Raw genomic sequence first — 20,936 nt, 5'->3', positions numbered from 1 at the left:
GTGTCTCTCTGTCACATTGTGGTGATTCTCCCTGTATTTCAAAGCCTCCACCAGAAGAAACATTTATGACTTGCTGAAGGCTCAGATGATGGTGAACATTTTTCAGCAATACACTATTTTAAAAATGAGGTATGTACATGGTTTTTGTAGACTTAATGCTGCTGCACGCTGAAAAGACTACAGTGTAAACACCATTTCTAAATGCACCAAGAGGCCAAAAAAATGTCGCGTGACTCACTTTATTGCAACACTTGCTTTAATGCCATGGTTGGGAATGGAATCCGCAATATCTCCAAGGTTGGCCTGTATCAAAGTTATGGCTATTCCCTAAGACAAAGTATGGAGAAGGCAATGGCACCCCACTCCAGCACCCTTGCGTGGAAAATCCCATGGACGGAGGAATCTGGTGGGCTGCAGTCCAGAGGGTCGCACAGAGTCGGACACGACTGAAGTGACTTAGCAGCAGCAGCAGCAAGACAAAGTAACTGACAGTATTGCATTTTCCACTAAGGCTAGCATGTAACACAGATTTTTCTCTTACAGGTTGTGGGACTGGAAAGTATCTGAAAGTGAACAGCCAGGTACATACCCTGGGCTGTGACTACTGTGCACCATTGGTCGAGATTGCCCGGAGCAGAGGCTGTGAAGTCATGGTGTGTGACAACCTTAACCTCCCCTTCAGGGATCAGGGCTTCGATGCCATCATCTCCATAGGCGGTAAGGCAACCCCATCACAGGGTCGCTCTTCACCGTGAGAATAACGCTACCTGGTTGAGGACACTCTCACAACTCAACAGCCATTCTTTGCAGAAAGATCCATGTAATTCATTTTATCTAATTTTTAAAAAAGCATTTCAACTGAATTATTTAATTTCAAGTGTCCTTACAGTGGTACATGAGATTCTTTTACCTAGTTTAACCCTCAAACTGTTGCTTTCCTCTTTTGGACGACTCATTCCAGTTTCTTCCACTTATGAATGACAAACTATTAGGCTTGTACTCATTGAAAACAGTACTTTGCTCTACTGAAATGAAGCCAGCTTCTTACAACGTGAAGTAGATCTCTAGAAGTCATACTACTTTTTTCAGCCCACAAGTGTGGCCTTTACTAGCAGAATATTCTAAGAGTAACGCCCTGACTGTCACTGGAAGGATGTCACCAACCTGCCACTCATGGTACAGAAGTCTCTGGGGAAGACAGCCCCACCTGGTCCCAGACTGCACTGGTTTTACATTGCCCACCTCCCCGTTCTCTCACTGTCAGAGATCATTCAAAAATCTAGGGAATACACCTGTCATATTCTCCCAACAAGTGTGCCCATAAAATACACATGCCAAAAATGAAAAGAAACAGCAAAAATCCATGCCTGAGATATGTACAGATAAGGCTCATTTTCCTAGAGGAGGAAATGGCAACCCACTTCAGAATTCTTGCCTGGAAAATCCCATGGACAGAGGAGCCTGACAGTCCATGGGGTCGCAAAGAGTCGGACACAACTGAGTGACTGAGCACAAGGCTCATTTTACCCAATACATGTATTCCTGAAACCTAGTATGTTAGTCATATTTAAATATGCTAGAGAATCATGCTATGTAAGGGAATATCATGGCAAATTCTTTTTCAAAGTGAGAAATCTCGTGCAAGGCAAATTATTTCCTCCAACACACTTTTAAAATAATTAACATATTTGAATATAACAAGCTTTATCAAAGCAAGGTGAATCTATACAAAACTGCTAGATATTAATAAACATACAGAATACGACTATTTTCTCTCTCCTGAAATAAACAAGAAATCAATTTATTCACACTAATTGGGAACTGTATATCTGCAAAGTGAGGGGATGCAGACCTGGATGTCATGACCTTGGAACCAGTTAGGACTGGCAAGAGATGGTTGTCATGGAAACCTGCTCTTTGACAGCCCTACTTCTCTGCTTTTGAAACTGTTAACTCCATTTGGTTGTAAGAATTAAGAGAAGGGATTCTTGTTGAACCAAGAAACACTACACTGTCCTCTGAATCTTCAGTAGGAAGAAAGTTTTTGGTCTGGTCATGCCACCTGAAGAACTAGAAACTGCAGCGAGGTCAGAGAAGTGCTTGCTCTTCTTTTGTTTACTTTAGTTGTAGAATTTCTACGGCCAGCAACCTACAAACAGGCTGTGCTGCTGAACCACCGCTGGGGTGTGGGACTACTGACCAACTTTACTCTTTCAGAAAATGCTCCATGTTGTACATTGTTGAGTCCTTCTTTTCGTCCAGCTGAAATCTCCTGCCCAAAGATGAGATGAGAACAGCTGGCTGCCATCTTCCAGTGAAAAATGCTTCCTTCAGTGGAAACCCAGCATGTGTTTTTATGAACTGTGGTCATTTTCCAGTTAGTTTTTACATTTAGAACTAGGAGAAATTTCACTAAACTGTCTCTCCTATGTCCATATAGATTTACTTCCCTATTTAGAATGCTGTATGTTGGCATTTCTTGCTTAACATGAAGAAATACATTTTTACTATTTTTAAATATATAAATATATATTTTCCATGTCTCTTAATAATAATACGAGAGGGTAAGCATCAAACCCAATTATACATTCCTTTTGTTTTACTGACAGATAACAAAAAGAAACAGTCTTTCTACTTACTTTTAGAATAGGATGATAAAATTTTTATAAAAATTTGTCCATATATTGAAATGGGGTAAACCAACTTTTCATGCCAGTGGGTCTCAACTTGAGATTATATTGTACCCCACTCTCAGGGGATATTTGTCAACGTTTAGAGGCATTTTTGGTTGTCACAACTGAGCGCTGTTATGTTCAACTCTTGTCTACTTGGTCCCCACTGCCTTGCAATAAAGAATTATCCAGCTTGTTTAAAAATGCCAATAAAAAAATAAAAATAAAAAAAATAAAAATAAATAAATAAAAATGCCAATAGTGCTGAGGTTGTAAAATTCTGCTTCTACTGTGTTTCCCCTGGGAGCAATGGTTCTGTATTTGTTAGTTCAGTGTTCACAGGACATTATAGAACATAATTTCTGTGAATAATTAGAATTGATTGTATTCTTGTGTTTTGACTGTGAGAGGAGAAAAAAGCATCATTAAAATAGGATGATTTTAATACAGTAATGTCTTTTTAGCAGACTTTATAGGCCTTTATAGACTATAGGTTCAGCAGCACAGCCTGTTGTAGGTTGCTGGCCATAGAAATTCTACAACTGAAGTAAACAAAAGAAGAGCAAGCACTTCTCTGACCTCTCTGCAGTTTCTAGTTCTTCAGGTGGCATGACCATACCCTACTAAACCCATGGATTCCGAATACTTATAGTCAAATGAGACACACCTGAAAAATTAAATAACAATACATCATAAAAGACCAAGATATAACAGGACTTTTAAGATGACTATGTGTAACCTCATATGATTCTGGAATCCAGTCGCTGAATTCGACCTACCCATGTGTTCAATCAACACCCTATCCTACAGGAAACACACACCAAGTGCTACTTTTGCCTTTAAATTATGATTTTTAAACAACAAGGGACTTCTCTATTCTTTAAAATTCAACACAGTTTCCTGACATTGCTAATTCATATAAATACATCTTTAAGTCCCACTTATTTACAATGTTTCTTAATAGAATATGTGTGTATAGGCATGTATAATACATTTTATATGCACTGTAAGTTTTTCTTTTTCTAAAACATCTGGCTTAAAAGTTACTTAGTATTATATGTTAAATATATAAAATATTCAGATATTTCCTGGGTGAAATTATGGTATTAAAATGGATTATCACATAAGCAATATTAAGGAATGAAAAGTGTAAAGATATTCTTCCTTAAAAGCAAAACTTCTGAAGCCAAGAATCCTAAAGTGTTGAAGGCCTATAAAGTCTGCTAAAAAGACACTGCTGTATTAAAATCATCCTATTTTAATGGTGTTTTTTCCCCTCTCACAGTCAAAACACAAAAACACAGTCAATTCTAATTATTCACAGAAGTTATGTTCTATAATGTCCTGTGAACACTGAATTAACAAATACTGAACCATTGCTCCCAGGGGAAACACAGGATTAGGTTCTTGTGAGCCTCTGGTCACAATATTTTTATCAATTAATCAACAGAGAAATCATGAACAAAAACACAAAAATGCAAAACACACGGCACTAAATAGACCGTGAAAAGGACACTTGTTGACACTACGAGAGCTGAGACAGGAACGGATCAGCTCCTCCTCAGACCCCAGCTGGGAACACGTGCCTTGGGAAGCTCAACTTTTGGGTTGTTCTATGCACGTCAAGGAATGACCACAAAAATGCTGAGCATACAGACTTCTGAAGTTATAAAAAAATTTTAGCAAGTGAGCAAATTTGTGGATACAGAATCCACAGGTGATAAGGATCAACTACGTTTAGAAAACACACCCATGGAAGTTTCAGGGTGAATTAGGTGCAAGCTATGGGAGATATTAACGACCAGGAGTAGTCACAGATCTGAATGTTAGTGCTCTCCTAAATCTGACTCAATCCTGACTTCTCTGCCCCGTTTTGGCTCATTGACCAAGACACTACTCAAGAAGTGTAAGCTCTGGGGGGCACTTTCTTGGTGGCCCAGTGGTTAAGATTCTGCACTCCCAATGCAGGAGGCCTGGGTTGGAGCCCTGGGTGGGGAACTAAGATCCCATAGGCCCTGCTTGCTGCATGGTGTGGCCAAAAAATAACAAAAATTTAAAAAGACATCAATAAATTAAAAAAAAAAAAAGAGTGTAAGCTTTCAAACTGACCTTTGCAAAGGGCTCATTCTTCACTGTCACTAGCCTGACACCTAGTGAAGTAAAGTGATCAGTCAACAATCACAAAGCTGGTCACTGCTAGATCCAGGACAAAATACACTGGTGTCTTGTTCTCTAAATGCATCTGAGGGTCTCCCTGGTGGCTCAGTGTAAAGAATCGCCTGTCACTGCAGGAGACACAGGTTTGATCCCTGATCTGGGAGGATCCGACATGCCAGGGAACTAAGCCCATGCACCCCAACTACTGAGTCTGTGCTCTAGAGCCCGGGCGCTGCGACTACTGAGCCCGTGTGTCGCAACTGCTGAAGCCGCAAGGCCTGGAGCCTGTGCTCTGCAACAAGACCACCGCAACAAGCGGCTTGCACACTGCGATCAGAGAGTGGCCACAGCTAGAGAAAAACCCATGCAGCAACGAAGACCCAGCACAGCTGTAAATAACTAACTTAAATGCATTTGAACCTTGGGCCTCTAGGTTCCTGCATGGTATAGTAAGAGAAACCAGGGTTTGTGCTCTGCTGATGGGAAAGCAAACCCGATTGGGAACAACACAAAGTGTGCCTCCTGGATAATCTTGCTTTGACAGCTTTATCTATATAATAATCTCACTTTAGACATTTACTAGCTCTCTGTGCCATGTAAACTAAAGAGATTTATTTGTACCTCTGCATTATGCTAAGGTTATAGGCGCTGTTTCAGCCGCTCTACTCACATCTGAGCAGCAATGTCCAGATTCTCTTTAGAGCCAATTTCCTACCTGAAATAAGTGATAAGCTTGTGTGAGGAAAAATAATGTGATGTTTTTTCTTAACACAGTGTGATTAAACTCTAGGAGCTCACAGACTGTGGCTGCTGCTAAGTCACTTCAGTCGTGTCTGACTCTGTGTGACCCCATAGATAACAGACTAGTACTTTCTAAATCCTGTTTGATAAAAATGCATCTAATAACCCCCCTAAGACTAGATACAGGCAATCCCACTTGACTCTCATTTTAACTTGCAAAGAACTGCAAGTAAAACAGTGACCGGTAAGTTGCTTTTTCTTAAGTAAATACAATTTCATATTATATTATTAAAAATTATAAGGAATCATTTGGTTTGGAGGTTGGATGGCTTACCTTCGCATTTTCTAAACAGAAATTTTTTTTTAACATTTTCTCTACTTACACTTGCTTGTTAACCAACTGTATTAATCAACCAGTGGTGTCAATCTTGTGATGTTTCAGAAGTACAAATCATTCATTAAAACAAGTTATTTCATAGAATTCTACTAGGGAACATTTACCTAACTTAGGGTTAGCTCTCCCTTTCAAATTGTATTAATTCACACTGGTCGTTCTTCTGGCTAATGAAATTCACAGGATTTTAGAACTGGAAGAGGCCTTACAGATTGTTTATTATAGGTATCTTCTTATACATGAAGAGACAGAGTCCAGAGAAGTTACATAATTGTCCAAGATTAGTTGCCAATGGCACCCCACTCCAATACTCTTGCCTGGAAAACCTCATGGACAGTGGAGCCTGGTAGGCTGCAGTCCATGGGGTCACTAAGAGTCAGACATGACTGAGCGACTTCACTTTCACTTTTCACTTTCATGCATTGGAGAAGGAGATGGCAACCCACTCCAGTGTTCTTGCCTGGAGAATCCCAGAGACGGTGAAGCCTGGTGGGCTGCCGTCTGTGGGGTCGCATAGAGTCGGACATAACTGCAGCGACTTAGCAGCAGCAGCAGCAGCAGCTGTCTAATAAGCAGAGGCATCTCATTTTGTTGCACTTTTCGGACACTGCGTTTTTACAAATGGAAGGTTGGGGCAACCTTGCACTGAGCCTGTTGTCTATTGGCGCTGTTCTGCCAACAGCGTTTGCTCACTTTGGGTCCCTGTGTCACATTTTAGTAACGTTTTCAACTTTCTCATTATCATTATCTTTGCGTGGTGACCTGTGATCTTGGGTGTACTGCTGCAAAAAGATTATGACTTATGGAAGGCTCAGGTGATGGTTAGCAGTTTTTAGCAATATTTTTAAATTAAGGTACATACATTGTTTTTTAGTGCATAATGCTAGTGCACACTTAACTGATTACAGTATAGTGTAAGTATCACTTTTACATGCACTGGGAAACCAAGAATTCGTGTGACTTTATTCATTCCAGTGGTCTGGAAGCAAACCCACAGTATCTCCAGGGTCTGCCGATATAGGAAACAAAATTAAAAATTATGCTTCTCCTGAAACCAGGTCTGTGCTATTTCTACCATCTGCCCAAGCTGCAGGAAATAAGGAGTACTTACAACATGTCAAGGGCTTCTCAGGTGACACAGTGGGAAAAGAATCCACCTGCCAATGCAGGAGATGCAAGATATGCAGGTTCAATCCCTAGGTTGGGAAGATCCCCTGGAGGAGGAAATGGTAACCCACTCCAGTATTCATCAAAATTGCATCACTGTTATATGGAAAACACTAGTCTATAAATGTGTAGACTAGTATTTATATAGAAAATACTAGTCTATAAATGTGTATACACACTGAGATCCAGTTTCTTCTTTTTCAGTCATACATCATTTTTCTACAAAACAAAGAAGAATCAGAGCCATAAAAGAAATGGCCAGGGTCCTAGTTCCTGGGGGCCAGCTGATGATTTATGTTTGGGCCATGGAACAGAAGAACCGACACTTTGAGAAGCAAGACGTGCTTGTTCCCTGGAACAAAGCCTTGTGCTCCCAACGCCTCTCGGAATCCGGCCAGCCGGGGAGAAAGCAGGAGTGTGGGCACCCAGAAAGAGGCTATCCCTACCACCCGGCCTGCTCCGCCTGTCACTGTTCCGTGTGTTTTGAGGGGCGCTGCAACTCGAAGCGGTCCCACAGTGTGGACTGCGACTCTGTTCTGGCTGGCACCTGCTGTGCAAATATTTCCAAGGAAGGCGAGGAAGAAAACGGATTCTATAACACACTGGGGAAATCGTTTCGCTCCTGGTTTTCCTCTAGATCTTTGGATGAATCCACTCTGAGGAAGCAAATTGAAAAAGTGAGACCCCTGAAAAGCACAGAAAGTTGGGCCAATAGCGCGATATCCATCCAGCCTTCAAGACACTCAAGTTTCGACTTAGGTCATCCAGAGACTTTGTCAGCAGGAGAGCAAAATTTAGATGAGGAAGTGTTTGTGGAGCCATCTCAAGGACCTCGGGAGTGGCTGAGGGCGCCCACCACATGCAAACAGCTAAACGGAGACCATCCCGGAGTCATAAGGAGAAACGGAGATGGGCATTTTCTGGGTGGCGTCAATGCTAAGGAGAGCTGTGTGGATGAAGATAACTTAGAAGAGGGCACCGCTTCTGGTAGTAAATTATGGAGGAGGATTTCTGCAGCAGATTCCACAGACTCCAACCCAGGGGACGCCATTTCTGTCGAAGAACAACAGCCCGACGTTTTGGATTCCAGAGCCTTTATGCGTTATTACCACGTGTTTCGAGAAGGTGAGCTCTGCGGCCTGCTGAAGGAGAGTGTGTCGGAGCTCCATATTCTGAGCTCTGGGAACGACCACGGCAACTGGTGTGTCATTGCAGAGAAGAGGGAGAGCTGTGACTGATGGGATCATCTCAGACACGCCCTCCAAAAGAGGAACCACGTTCTTCTCACTGGGTTTGTGATGTGGTTCCTGGAACTGGCATCCAACGTTGTTATTTGGTCTGTGTTTAATCTATTTAGATTCTCTACAGACTATGAATTCAGCATCTTTTCAGTCAAGCGCAGTGCTTGGCTATCTAAAGCATCTGACAGAGTCTTTGTGGTTAAAGGTTAATAGAAGAGATCTGAATAAGCAATAGAACATGAACTCCGATATGGGCAAACTGCCCTAACAATACATGTGTACATGTTTTTCAGTATTATATTGTGATTTCAAAAGATTCTGCTTTTAAGTATACCTTGTAAAAACATCATTTGTATGCAGTAAGGGGTAATTCCTATCTCTAGTTATAATTTACCACTGCACAAATGTGATCAATTATTTCATGGCCAAGGCCTTGCTTCTGCTTAAAGTCTTTAGAAAGGTGAGAGACAGTGGAGAGAGACAAGCAGGGTTCTGAGAACTTTTCTAAATGATAAGCGAACTTGCTTCAAGGTAAGTAAATAACAAGGTTTTTGATGTTGCCCAGAAGGCTTTTAAAGGCACTGTCAGCATGCAGAGTAGATATGTGGGCACTAGAAGACGTTGCAAGTTATCCAGGAGGTATTTTTCCAACCTTATTAGAAGCAGGAGTATCCAGTCACGGAAAGTCCAAGACTGACTAATGAATTTTCATCTGGGAATGATGCTTTTCTTATGCACTGAAGGGATATTTAGAAAATAAAAATCTGGTTGAAGCAGCATTTTATTTTGGTTCTCGATACAAGTAGATCATTAAAGTGCAGATATTTGGACTTGGTGGAGGGCTAACTATTGGATTTTAAACAATAATATCTGGGCATTTATCCTCTTGAAAGGGACTACATTTTAATGGTTGTAGTAAGAATTTAGACAATCAAATCTTACTAACTAAAGGTTCAATTTCTGCCACTTTATAGACAAATGGATAGGTGGGCATTGCCTGATCACCACATGTTTACTTTTAACCATGGATCTGTTTATATCCATGTCGTGGACACTGAGACATAGCTGTGATTAGGAAAAGCAGGCATGAGTTGACCCAGGAATACAGTCTCAGACAGTTCCTTAATGAGGAGAGAATCAACACTTGACAAAAGCCTTTTTACTGTATGGGCTACTGTAAACCTGGAAGATACCCAATTCTTGTTTGCTTTCCACTGAAATTACTAAAATAGTATAACTTTTTCTCTTCAGTGATTGTGCACTAACTAAAAATACTGATGATACTTTCAAAGAAGTTTAAAGGATTATTTTTAATGTGCATCTGAAAGTACTGAAGTTTATTACTCTCTTGGCTTCAAAATAAGATTGTGTCATCACCTTTTCGGTTGATGAGGCTGTTGGGTGGAAATGAGATCTATGATTTGTATTGTTCTGCACACAGTCTGCATTAGAGGGATGATAAAAACAGACATAAAAGTGGAATATAAATTAAAATTTAATTTAGTGTCTTCCATTTCTTAAATGAGGATATTAAGCCATGAGTGTAAGTGGGGTTTTTGTTGGAAAGAAATGTTCTCAGAGTCAGAGACATTCTTATAATTAAGGCTTGATGACCCTTCTATTATGAATGGATTTTTCCTCTCCTTGAAATCTGTTGTCACATACATCTTCATTACCAGCCTTGTTGCTTGAAATCTGTTTATAAAGTCATGGCTTTCTGGGAGGGAAGCCACCACGTAAGTTCCACCACTTACGTGGAACTCAGTTCATTAGACGGCGCCAGAAAAGCTTTGAGCAAACCTTTATGTGCAACGTCCTACACACACACACACACACACACACCACTTTATATAAGCTAACTCTCTAGAATGGTTTTTGAGAGAAGAATATTTTCACATAATTTTGATTTGACAAGGCTATAAATAAAAAAACACTAATACTACCAATCTTTCAGCCTTCAACTGCTGAGCACAAGGATTCTATTCACCCAGATTATTTTGTATGCAAACAACTGACTTTCCAGTTGATAATCTCTCTTTGGTATATTCATGTGAAAAACACTCTTAAATCTTACTTCTGTCTTTGGAGAGGTATATATATATGTATGTGTATATATATATATATATATATATATATATACACACACACACACACGCACACACTCGCATATGTGTGTGCTAAGTCACTTCAGTCTTCTTTGTCATTCAGTGGACTATAGTCAGCTGGGCTCCTCTGTCCATGGGATTCTCCAGCAAGAACAATGGAGTGGGTTGCCATGTCCTCCTCCAGGGGATCTTCTCGACCCAGGGATCTAACCCATATCTCCTGCGGCTCCTATATTGCAGGCAGATTCTTTACTTTATATATACGTGGGCTTTGCTGGTGGCTGAGACAGTAAAGAATCCACCTACAATGCAGGAGACCTGGGTTTGATACCTGGGGTTGGGAAGATTCCCTGGAGAAGGGAATAGCAACCCACTCTACTATTCTTTATAGTCCAACTATAAAGAGTTGGACTATAAAGAAAGCTGAGTGCTCAAGAATTGATGCTTTTGAACTGTGGTGTTGGAGAAGACTCTTGAGAGTCCCTTGGACTGCAAGGAGATCCAACCAGTCCATCCTAAAGGAGATCAGTCCTGGGTGTTCATTGGAAGGACTGATGTTGAAGCTGAAACTCCAATACTTTGGCCACCTGATGCAAAAAGCTGACTCATTTGAAAAGACTCTGATGCTGGGAAAGATTGAGGACAGGAGGAGAAGGGGACGACAGAGGATAAGATGGTTGGATGGCATCACCGACTCAATGGACGTGGGTTTGGGTGGACTCCGGGAGTCTGTGATGGACAGGGAGGCCTGGCGTGCTGCGGTTCATAGGGTCACAAAGAGTCAGACATGACTGAGCAACGGAACTGAGCTGAACTAGTATTCTTGGGGCTTCCCAGGTGGTGCTAAGGATGAACCCCACTGCCAATGCAGGATACATAAGAGATGTGGGTTTGATCCCTGGGTTGGGAAGATCCCCTGGAGAAGGGCACAGCAACCCAACTCAGTATTCTTGCCTGGAGCATCCCATGGACAGAGAAGCCTGCCTGGCTATAGTCCATGGGGTCACAAAGAGTCGGATACAACTGAGCGACTAACAATTTCACTTTCACACATATGGATATAATATATCCTTATACTTCATATATACATGATACATACATGTAAATATCTTGATGATTTAAAATTTTGTTCATCTTAGGACTATACCCAAAAGGAAATACAAATCTAAGTGAGTTTAAACACACACACAGCATTTGTGAGTGTTTAGTTGGCCTTAACTTCCTCTATTATAGATTTTACTTTTCAATTCAAAGTATGTACTTTGAAAACTTAGATTCCATTATTAACACTGGAGTGTCTTTCCTGCTTCGCCTTTACTTGCTGGCATCATTGCAGATGCCACTATCTGACATGGAAGGAAGCATGTCGGAAGGTCCATAGAAACCTCCGTGGGCTTATCAATTCCTTGCTGGCCTACTTAAGGAATTCCATATAACGAAATGATCTGGGGGAAAGTGCATTATCACAGACAAAGGATGCAAAATAACATTAGAGTAAGAAACAAGCAGCTGGCCCATTTAAATTTTTACTTTTAAAACTGTCACTAACATGACCAATGGAGAAGGCAATGGCACCCCACTCCAGTACTCTTGCCTGGAAAATCCCATGGACAGAGGAGCCTGGTAGGCTGCAGACCATGGGGTCGCAAAGAGTCGGACACGACTGAGCAACTTCACTTTCACTTTTCCCTTTCATGCATTGGAGAAGGAAATGGCAACCCACTCCAATGTTCTTGCCTAGAGAATCCCAGGGACGGGGGAGCCTGGTGGGCTGCCGTCTATGGGGTCCCACAGAGTCGGACACGACTGAAGCGACTTAGCAGCAGCAGCAGCAACATGACCAAATGACACCAGCATGTCACTAACAAGCCATCTAACATGTCCTGGAGTATCAATTTGGTTCAGTCCTCCCTTTCACCACACATTCCTATACACAGGATGGTGTGTGATTCCCGTTTTTGTTTGCTTTTCTGTGTCCTTCCAAATTCTAGATGTCTGGACTTCCTCTGGGTTTTAACTAACCATCAGTTGGACGGGCAAAAACTGGCAGTAAACCAGAGAAAAAATAATCCCAATATAAATCAGCCAGGAATGTTAATGTGCTCGTATATTCATGGCCACAAAAGAATAAGCCCTGTCAGATTTTTTTTTAATAAATAGTTTTGGAGGAGGACAGAAGATCTACCCTCTAATAGTTGTTGATCTTGGTAGGGGAGGGTACTCTTTTTTGGTAGCAGTTTTATTGAGATATACTTCATATACCACACCATTCACCCACTTAAAGTATATAATTCAGAGGTTTTTAGTATATTCATAGAGTTGTGCAACTATCATTGTAATAAAATTTAGAACATTTTCATCATCTGCAGATGGAGGAAACCCTGCTATGACCCACCCAGTCCCCCCAATTTAAGGTAACCACTAATATGCTTTCTGTTTCTATAGATTTGCCGATTCTGGACCTTTCATTTAAAAGGTATCATAGACTGTGTGGCTCTTTTTCTTTTTCTTCACTTACTTTTTTAAGATTAATGTGTATTACACTATACAATGCATATTGAAAAGCAGAGACATTACTTTGCCAACAAAGGTCCGTCTAGTCAAGGCTATGGTTTTTCCAGTGGTCATGTATGGATGTGAGAGTTGGACTGTGAAGAAAGCTGAGCACCGAAGAATTGATGCTTTTCAACTCTGGTGTTGGAGAAGACTCTTGAGAGTCCATTGGACTGCAAGGAGATCCAACCAGTCTATTCTGAAGATCAACCCTGGGTGTTCTTTGGAAGAAATGGTGCTAAAGCTGAAACTCCAGTACTTTGGCCACTTCATGCGAAGAGTTGACTCATTGGAAAAGACTGATGCTGGGAGGGATTGGGAGCAGGAGGAAAAGGGGACGACAGAGGATGAGATGGCTGCATGGCATCACTGACTCGATGGATGTGAGTTGAGTGAACTCCAGGAGTTGGTGATGGACAGGGAGGCCTGGCGTGCTGCAGTTCATGGGGTTGCAAAGAGTTGGACACAACTGAGTGACTGAACTGAACTGAACTGATAGTTGCTTTATAATATTATGTTACTTTCTGCTGCACAGCAAAGTGAATCAGCTATACATATACATATATCCCCTCTTTTGGATTTCCTTACCATCTAGGTCATCACAAAGCATTGAGGAGAGTTCCCTGTGCTATACAGTAGGTTCTCATTAATTATCTATTTTACATATGGTCAAATATATGTCAATACCAATCTTTCAATCCATCGCCCCAGTACCATCCTGTGTCTCTATTTCTGCTTTGCAAATAAATGCTGCTGCTGCTAAGTCACTTCAGTCGTGTCCGACTCTGTGTGACTCCACAGACGGCAGCCCACCAGGCTCCTCCGTCCCTGGGATTCTCCACGCAACAACACTGGAGTGGATTGCCATCTCCTTCTCCAATGCATGAGAATGAAAAGTGAAAGCAAAGTCGCTCAGTCGTGTCCGACCCCCAGCGACCCCATGGACTGCAGCCCACCAGGCTCCTCCATCCATGGGATTTTCCAGGCAAGAGTACTGGAGTGGGGTGCCACTGCATCTGTATCCTTTTTCTAGATTCCACATATAAGCGATGAGAGGGTACTCCTTAAAAATGAGCTGTGAGCTGAATTCTACCAAAAATTTAGAGAAGAACTAACACCTATCCTACTCAAACTCTTCCAGAAAATTGCAGAGGAAGGTAAACTTCCAAACTTATTCTATGAGGCCACCATCACCCTAATACCAAAATCAGACAAAGATGCCACAAAAAAAGAAAACTACAGGCCAATATCTCTAGTCTTTCCCATTCTGTCGTTTTCCTCTATTTCTTTGCATTGATCGCTGAGGAAGGCTTTCTTATCTCTCCTTGCTATTCTTTGGAACTCTGCATTCAGATGCTTATATCTTTCCTTTTCTCCTTTGCTTTTCACTTCTCTTCTTTAAACAGCTATTTGTAAGGCCTCCCCAGACAGCCATTTTGCTTTTTTGCATTTCTTTTCCATGGGGATGGTCTCGATCCCTGTCTCCTGTACAATGTCACGAACCTCCATCCATAGTTCATCAGGCACTCTATCTATCAGATCTAGTCCCTTAAACCTATTTCTCACTTTCACTGTATAATCATAAGGGATTTGATTTATGTCATACCTGAATGGTCCAGTGGTTTTCCCTACTTTCTTCAATTTAAGTCTGAATTTGGCAGTAAGGAGTTCATGATCTGAGCCACAGTCAGCTCCCAGTCTTGTTTTTGCTGACTGGAGAGAGCTTCTCCATCTTTGTCTGAAAGAGATGGGAATACCAGACCACCTGACCTGCCTCTTGAGAAACCTATATGCAGGTCAGAAGCAACAGTTAGAACTGGACATGGAACAACAGACTGGTTCCAAATAGGAAAAGGAGTACGTCAAGGCTATATATTGTCACCCTGCTTATTTAACTCATATGCAGAGTACATCATGAGAAACGCTGGGTTGGAAGAAGCACAAGGTGGAATCAAGATTTCCAGGAGAAATATCAATAACCTCAGATATGCAGATGACACCACCCTTATGGCAGAAAGTGAAGAGGAACTAAAAAGCCTCTTGATGAAAGTGAAAGAGGAGAGTGAAAAAGTTGGCTTAAAGCTCAACATTCAGAAAATGAAAATCATGGCATCTGGTCCCATCACTTCATGGGAAACAGATGGGGAAACAGTGGAAACAGTGTCAGACTTTTTTTGGGGGGGGGGGGCGCTGCAAAATCACTGCAGATGGTGATTGCAGCCATGAAATTAAAAGATGCTTACTCCTTGGAAGGAAAGTTATAACCAACCTAGATAGCATATTGAAAAGCAGAGACATTACTTTGCCAACAAAGGTTTGTCTAGTCAAGGCTATGGCTTTTCCAGTAGTCATGCATGGATGTGAGAGTTGGACTGTGAAGAAAGCTGAGCACCGAAGAATTGATGCTTTTGAATTGTGGTGTTGGAGAAGACTCTTGAGAGTCCCTTGGACTGTGACGACATCCAACCAGTCAATTCTAAAGAGATTAGTCCTGGGTGTTCTTTGGAAGGACTGATGCTAAAGCTGAAACTCCAATACTTTGGCGATCTCATGCAAAGAGTTGACTCATTGGAAAAGGCTCTGATGCTGGGAGGGATAGGGGGCAGGAGAAGGGGATGAAAGAGGATGAGATGGCTGGATGGCATCACCAACTCAATGGACATGAGTTTGGGTGAACTCCGGGAGTTGGTGATGGACAGGGAGGCCTGGCGTGCTGCAATTCATGGGGTCACAAAGAGTCAGACACGACTGAGCGACTGAACTGAACTGAACTGAACAGGCCAATATCACTGATGAACACAGATGCAAAAATCCTTAACAAAATTCTAGCAAACAGAATTCAACAACATATTAAAAAGATCATACATCATGATCAAGTGGGCTTTATCCCAGGGATGCAAGGATTCTTCAATATTTGCAAATCAATCAATGTGATACACCACATTAACAAATTGAAAGATAAAAACCATATGATTATCTCAACAATGCAGAGAAAGCATTTGACAAAATTCAACATCCATTTATGATTTAAAAAAAAAAAAACCTTCCAGAAAGCAGGCATAGAAGAAACATACCTCAACATAATAAAAGCCATATATGACAAACCCAGAGCAAACATTATCCTCAGTGGTGAAAAATTGAAAGCATTTCTCCTAAAATCAGGAACAAGATAAGGATGCCCACTCTCACCACTACTATTCAACATAGTTTTGGAAGTTTTAGCCACAGTAATCAGAGAAGAAAAAGAAATAAAAGGAATCCAGATTGCAAAAGAAGAAGTAAAACTCTCACTGTTTGCAGATGACATGATCCTCTACATAGAAAACCCTAAAGACTCCAAAAGAAAATTACTAGAGCTAATCAATGAATATAGTAAAGTTGCAGGATATAAAATTAACACACAGAAATCCCTTGCATTCCTATACATTAACAATGAGAAAACAGAGAAATTAAGGAAACAATTCCATTCACCATTGCAATGAAAAGAATAAAATACTTAGGAATAAATCTACGTAAAGAAATAAAGACCTATAGAAAAGTTTATAGAACTTGTATATGTTTCTATATGTATTTCATATGTTTCTATAGTGATGGAATTCCAGTTGAGCTATTCCAAATCCTGAAAGATGATGCTGTGAAAGTGCTGCACTCAATATGCCAGCAAATTTGGAAAACTCAGCAATGGCCACAGGACTGGAAAGGTCAGTTTTCATTCCAATCCCAAAGAAAGGCAATGCCAAAGAATGCTCAAACTACTGCACAATTGCACTCATCTCACACGCTAGTAAAGTAATGCTTAAAATTCTCCAAGCCAGGCTTCAGCAATACGTGAACCATGAACTTCCTGATGTTCAAGCTGGTTTTAGAAAAGGCAGAGGAACCAGAGATCAAATTGCCAACATCCACTGGATCATAGAAAAAGCAAGTGAGTTCCAGAAAACATCTATTACTGCTTTAATGACTATGCCAAAGCCTTTGACTGTGTGGATCACAATAAACTGTGGAAAAATTCTTCAAGAGATGGGAATACCAGACCACCTGATCTGCCTCTTGAGAAATTTGTATGCAGGTCAGGAAGCAACAGTTAGAAGTGGACATGGAACAACAGACTGGTTCCAAATAGGAAAAGGAGTTCGTCAAGGCTATATATTGTCACCCTGTTTATTTAACTTATATGCAGAGTACATCATGAGAAATGCTGGACTGGAAGAAACACAAACTGGAATCAAGATTGCCGGGAGAGATATCAATAACCTCAGATATGCAGATGACACCACCCTTATGGCAGAAAGTGAAGAGGAACTCAAAAGCCTCTTGATGAAAGTGAAAGTGGAGCGTGAAAAAGTTGGCTTAAAGCTCAATATTCAGAAAACGAAGATCATGGCATCCGGTCCCACCACTTCATGGGAAATAGATGGGGAAACAGTGTCAGACTTTATTTTTCTGGGCTCCAAAATCACTACAGATGGTGACTGCAGCCATGAAATTAAAAGACGCTTACTCCTTGGAAGGAAAGTTATGACTAACCTAGATAGCATTTTCAAAAGCAGAGACATTACTTTGCCAACAGAGGTCCGTCTAGTCAAGGCTATGGTTTTTCCTGTGGTCATGTATGGATGTGAGAGTTGGACTGTGAAGAAGGCTGAACACCAAAGAATTGATGCTTTTGAGCTGTGGTGTTGGAGAAGACTCTTGAGAGTCCCTTGGACTGCAAGGAGATCCAACCAGTCCATTCTGAAGGAGATCAGCCCTGGGATTTCTTTGGAAGGACTGATGCTAAAGCTGAAACTCCAGTACTTTGGCCACCTCATGCGAAGAGTTGATTAATTGGAAAAGACCCTGATGCTGGGAGGGATTGGGGGCAGGAGGAGAAGGGGACGACAGAGGATGAGATGGCTGGATGGCATCACTGACTCGATGGATGTGAGTCTGAGTGAACCCCGGGAGTTGGTGATGGACAGGGAGGCCTGGCATGCTGCGATTCATGGGGTCACAAAGAGTCGGACACGACTGAGCGACTGATCTGATCTGATAGTTTACAGAAAACTATAAAACACTGATGAAAGAAATCAGAGATGACACAAATAGATGGAGAAATATACCATATTCATAGATCAGAAGAATCAATATAGCGAAAATGAGTATAATACCCAGAGCAATCTATAGATTCAATGCAATCCCTATCAAGCTACCAACAGTATTTTCCAGAGAACTAGAACAAATAATTTCACAATTTGTATGGAAATACAAAAAACCTTGAATAGCCAAAGTAATCTTGAGAAAGAAGAATGGAACTGGAGGAATCAAGCTGCCTGATTTCAGGCTATGCTACAAAGCCACAGTCATCAAGACAGTATGGTACTGGCACAAAGACAGAAATATAGATCAATGGAACAAAATAGAAAGCCCAGAGATAAATCCACGTACATATGGATACCTTATCTTTGACAAAAGAGGCAAGAATACACAATGAAGAAAAGACAATCTCCTTAACAAGTGGTGCTGGGAAAACTGGTCAACCACTTGTAAAAGAATGAAACTAGAATACTTTCTAACACCATACACAAAAATAAACTCAAAATGGATTAAAGATCTAAACATAAGACCAGAAACTATTAAACTCCTAGAAGAAAACACAGGCAAAACACTCTCCAACATAAACCACAGCAGGATCCTCTATGACCCACCTCCCAGAATACTGGAAATAAAAGCAAAAATAAACAAATGGGACCTAATTAAACTTACTAGCTTTTGCACAATGAAGGAAACTATAAGCAAGGTGAAAAGACAGCCTTCAGAATGGGAGAAGTGAAAGTGAAAGTGAAGTCACTCAGTCGTGTCCTACTCTTTGCGACCTCATGGACTGTAGCCTACCAGGCTCCTCTGTCCATGGGATTTTCTAGGCTATAGTACTGGAGTGGATTGCTATTTCCTTCTCCAGGAGATATTTCCAACCCAGGGATCGAATCTAGGTCTCCCACATTCTAGACAGATGCTTTACCATCTGAGCCACCATGGAGTCAGAAGGGAGAAGATAATAGCAAATGAAGCAACTGACAAAGAATTAATCTCAAAAATATACAAGCAACTCCTGCAGATCAAATACATAAAAATAAGCGACTCAATCAAAAAATGGGACAAAGAACTAAACAGACATTTCTCCAAAGAAGACATACAGATGGCTAACAAACACATGAAAAGATGCTCAACAGCACTCATTATCAGAGAAATGCAAATCAAAACCACAATGAGGTAACATCTCACGCCAGTCAGAATGGCTGCTATCAAAAAGACTACAAACAAAAAATGCTAAAGAGGGTGTGGAAAAAAGGGAACCCTCTTACACTGTTAGTGGGAATGAAAACTAGTACAGTCACTATGGAGAACAGTGTGGAGATTCCTTAAAAAACTGGAAATAGAACTGCCATATGACCCAGCAATCCCACTGCTGAGCACACACACCAAGGAAACCAGAATTGAAAGAGACACATGTACCCCAATGTTCATTGCAGCACTGTTTACAATAGCTAGGACATGGAAGCAACCTAGATGTCCATTGGCAGATGAATGGATAAGAAAGCTGTGGTGCATATGTACAATGGAATATTACTCAGCTATTAAAAAGAATACATTTGAATCAGTTCTAATGAAGTGGATGAAACTGGAGCCTATTATACAGAGCGAAGTAAGTCAGAAAGAAAAACACCAATATAGTATATTAATGCATATATATAGAATTTAGAAAGATGGTAACGATGACCCTACATGCAAGACAGCAAAAGAGACACAGATGTAGAGAACAGACTTTTGGATTCTGTGGGAGAAGGCGAGGATGGGATGATTTGAGAGAATAGCATTGAAACATGTATATTACCATATGAGAAACAGAACGCCAGTCCAGGTTCAATGCATGAGACAGGGTGCTCAGGGCTGGTGCACTGGGATGACCCTGAGGGATGGGATGGGGAGGGAGGTGGGAGGGGGGTTCCGGATGGGGAACACATGTATACCCATGTCGGATTCATGTCAATGTATGGCAAAAACCAGCACAATATTGTAGAGTAATTAGCCTCCAATTAAAATAAATTTAAAAATAAAAATAATTTTTTAAATGTCCAATCTTCAACACTTTTCAGAATAAAAAGATACAAAGGGCTTTTCTTTGGGGGAAAGGGGATGACTAGCTACTTAGAAAACAAACACACAAATAAGCATAATGAGAAAATAAAGAGTACACCTAATCTATACTTCAACATTTAATAAACCACCTTAAATTAAAAAAAAAAAGAGCTGTGAGCGTCAGTTCAGGGGACAGAGGGGTAAGTGGGGTATAACCACTGGCCAGGCAGCTACAGTCTGGGAAGAATAAATGAGGGCAAGCCTGAGCACTTCTCTCCTGTTGTGAAGGAAGTAGGAAATAATAAAGAGAAGCTAGCTTCTTAAGTCTCTAACATGTATTATTTTATCTGTAATCCTGACCATCACCAAGTATACTTATTGTTCCCATTCTGCAGATTAGGAAAACTGAGTCAGAAAGGGTTCAGTTAAATTGTCCAATGCCACATGCATAGTAAGAATCGCACAGCTAGTAAGGGGCAGGGCTGAGATTCAAACCCAGGCCGTCTGCCTCCCAGTCTCTGCACTTACCCGTAGCACCGTTCAGCACCAGTCACGGCACCAGGCAGACTATGAGAGCCTTTGGAGCGAAGTGTGATTATCCCCTTTACAAGTAAGCTTTGGTAAGGCTAAACCAAGATTCCATAGTGAGACAGTAATTGGACAGGAATCCTTTACATATTTCCCCCTATCTTTTACATTAACTTTGTTCATTTGTAAATCTCTTTCCATTTGACTTTATATTTGAAAAAAATAGTCACAAAATGCTCTGTGACCACTTTTATCCAAC

General features: G+C 41.0%; 1 protein-coding gene across 6 annotated transcripts in view; it reads left to right on the top strand.

Moving 5' to 3' along the window:
* Positions 1-9,875, top strand: part of TRMT9B (tRNA methyltransferase 9B (putative)) — a 68,558-nt gene extending 58,683 nt beyond the window's left edge. For all 6 annotated transcript variants that reach the window (XM_061404356.1, XM_061404355.1, XM_061404357.1 and 3 more), the window contains 2 exons: positions 544-717; positions 7,336-9,875. In XM_061404356.1, the coding sequence (XP_061260340.1) occupies positions 544-717; positions 7,336-8,369 (1,208 nt within the window). In that variant the 3' untranslated portion in view covers positions 8,370-9,875. The remainder of the gene's footprint in view (positions 1-543; positions 718-7,335) is intronic.
* The last annotated feature ends 11,061 nt before the right edge of the window (positions 9,876-20,936 follow it).

This window comes from Bos javanicus, chromosome 27 (genome assembly GCF_032452875.1).
Source record: "Bos javanicus breed banteng chromosome 27, ARS-OSU_banteng_1.0, whole genome shotgun sequence".
Lineage (NCBI taxonomy): Eukaryota > Metazoa > Chordata > Mammalia > Artiodactyla > Bovidae > Bos > Bos javanicus.
The sequence above is the reverse complement of the archived record's forward strand: the minus strand, read 5'-3'. Positions and strand labels throughout refer to the sequence as shown.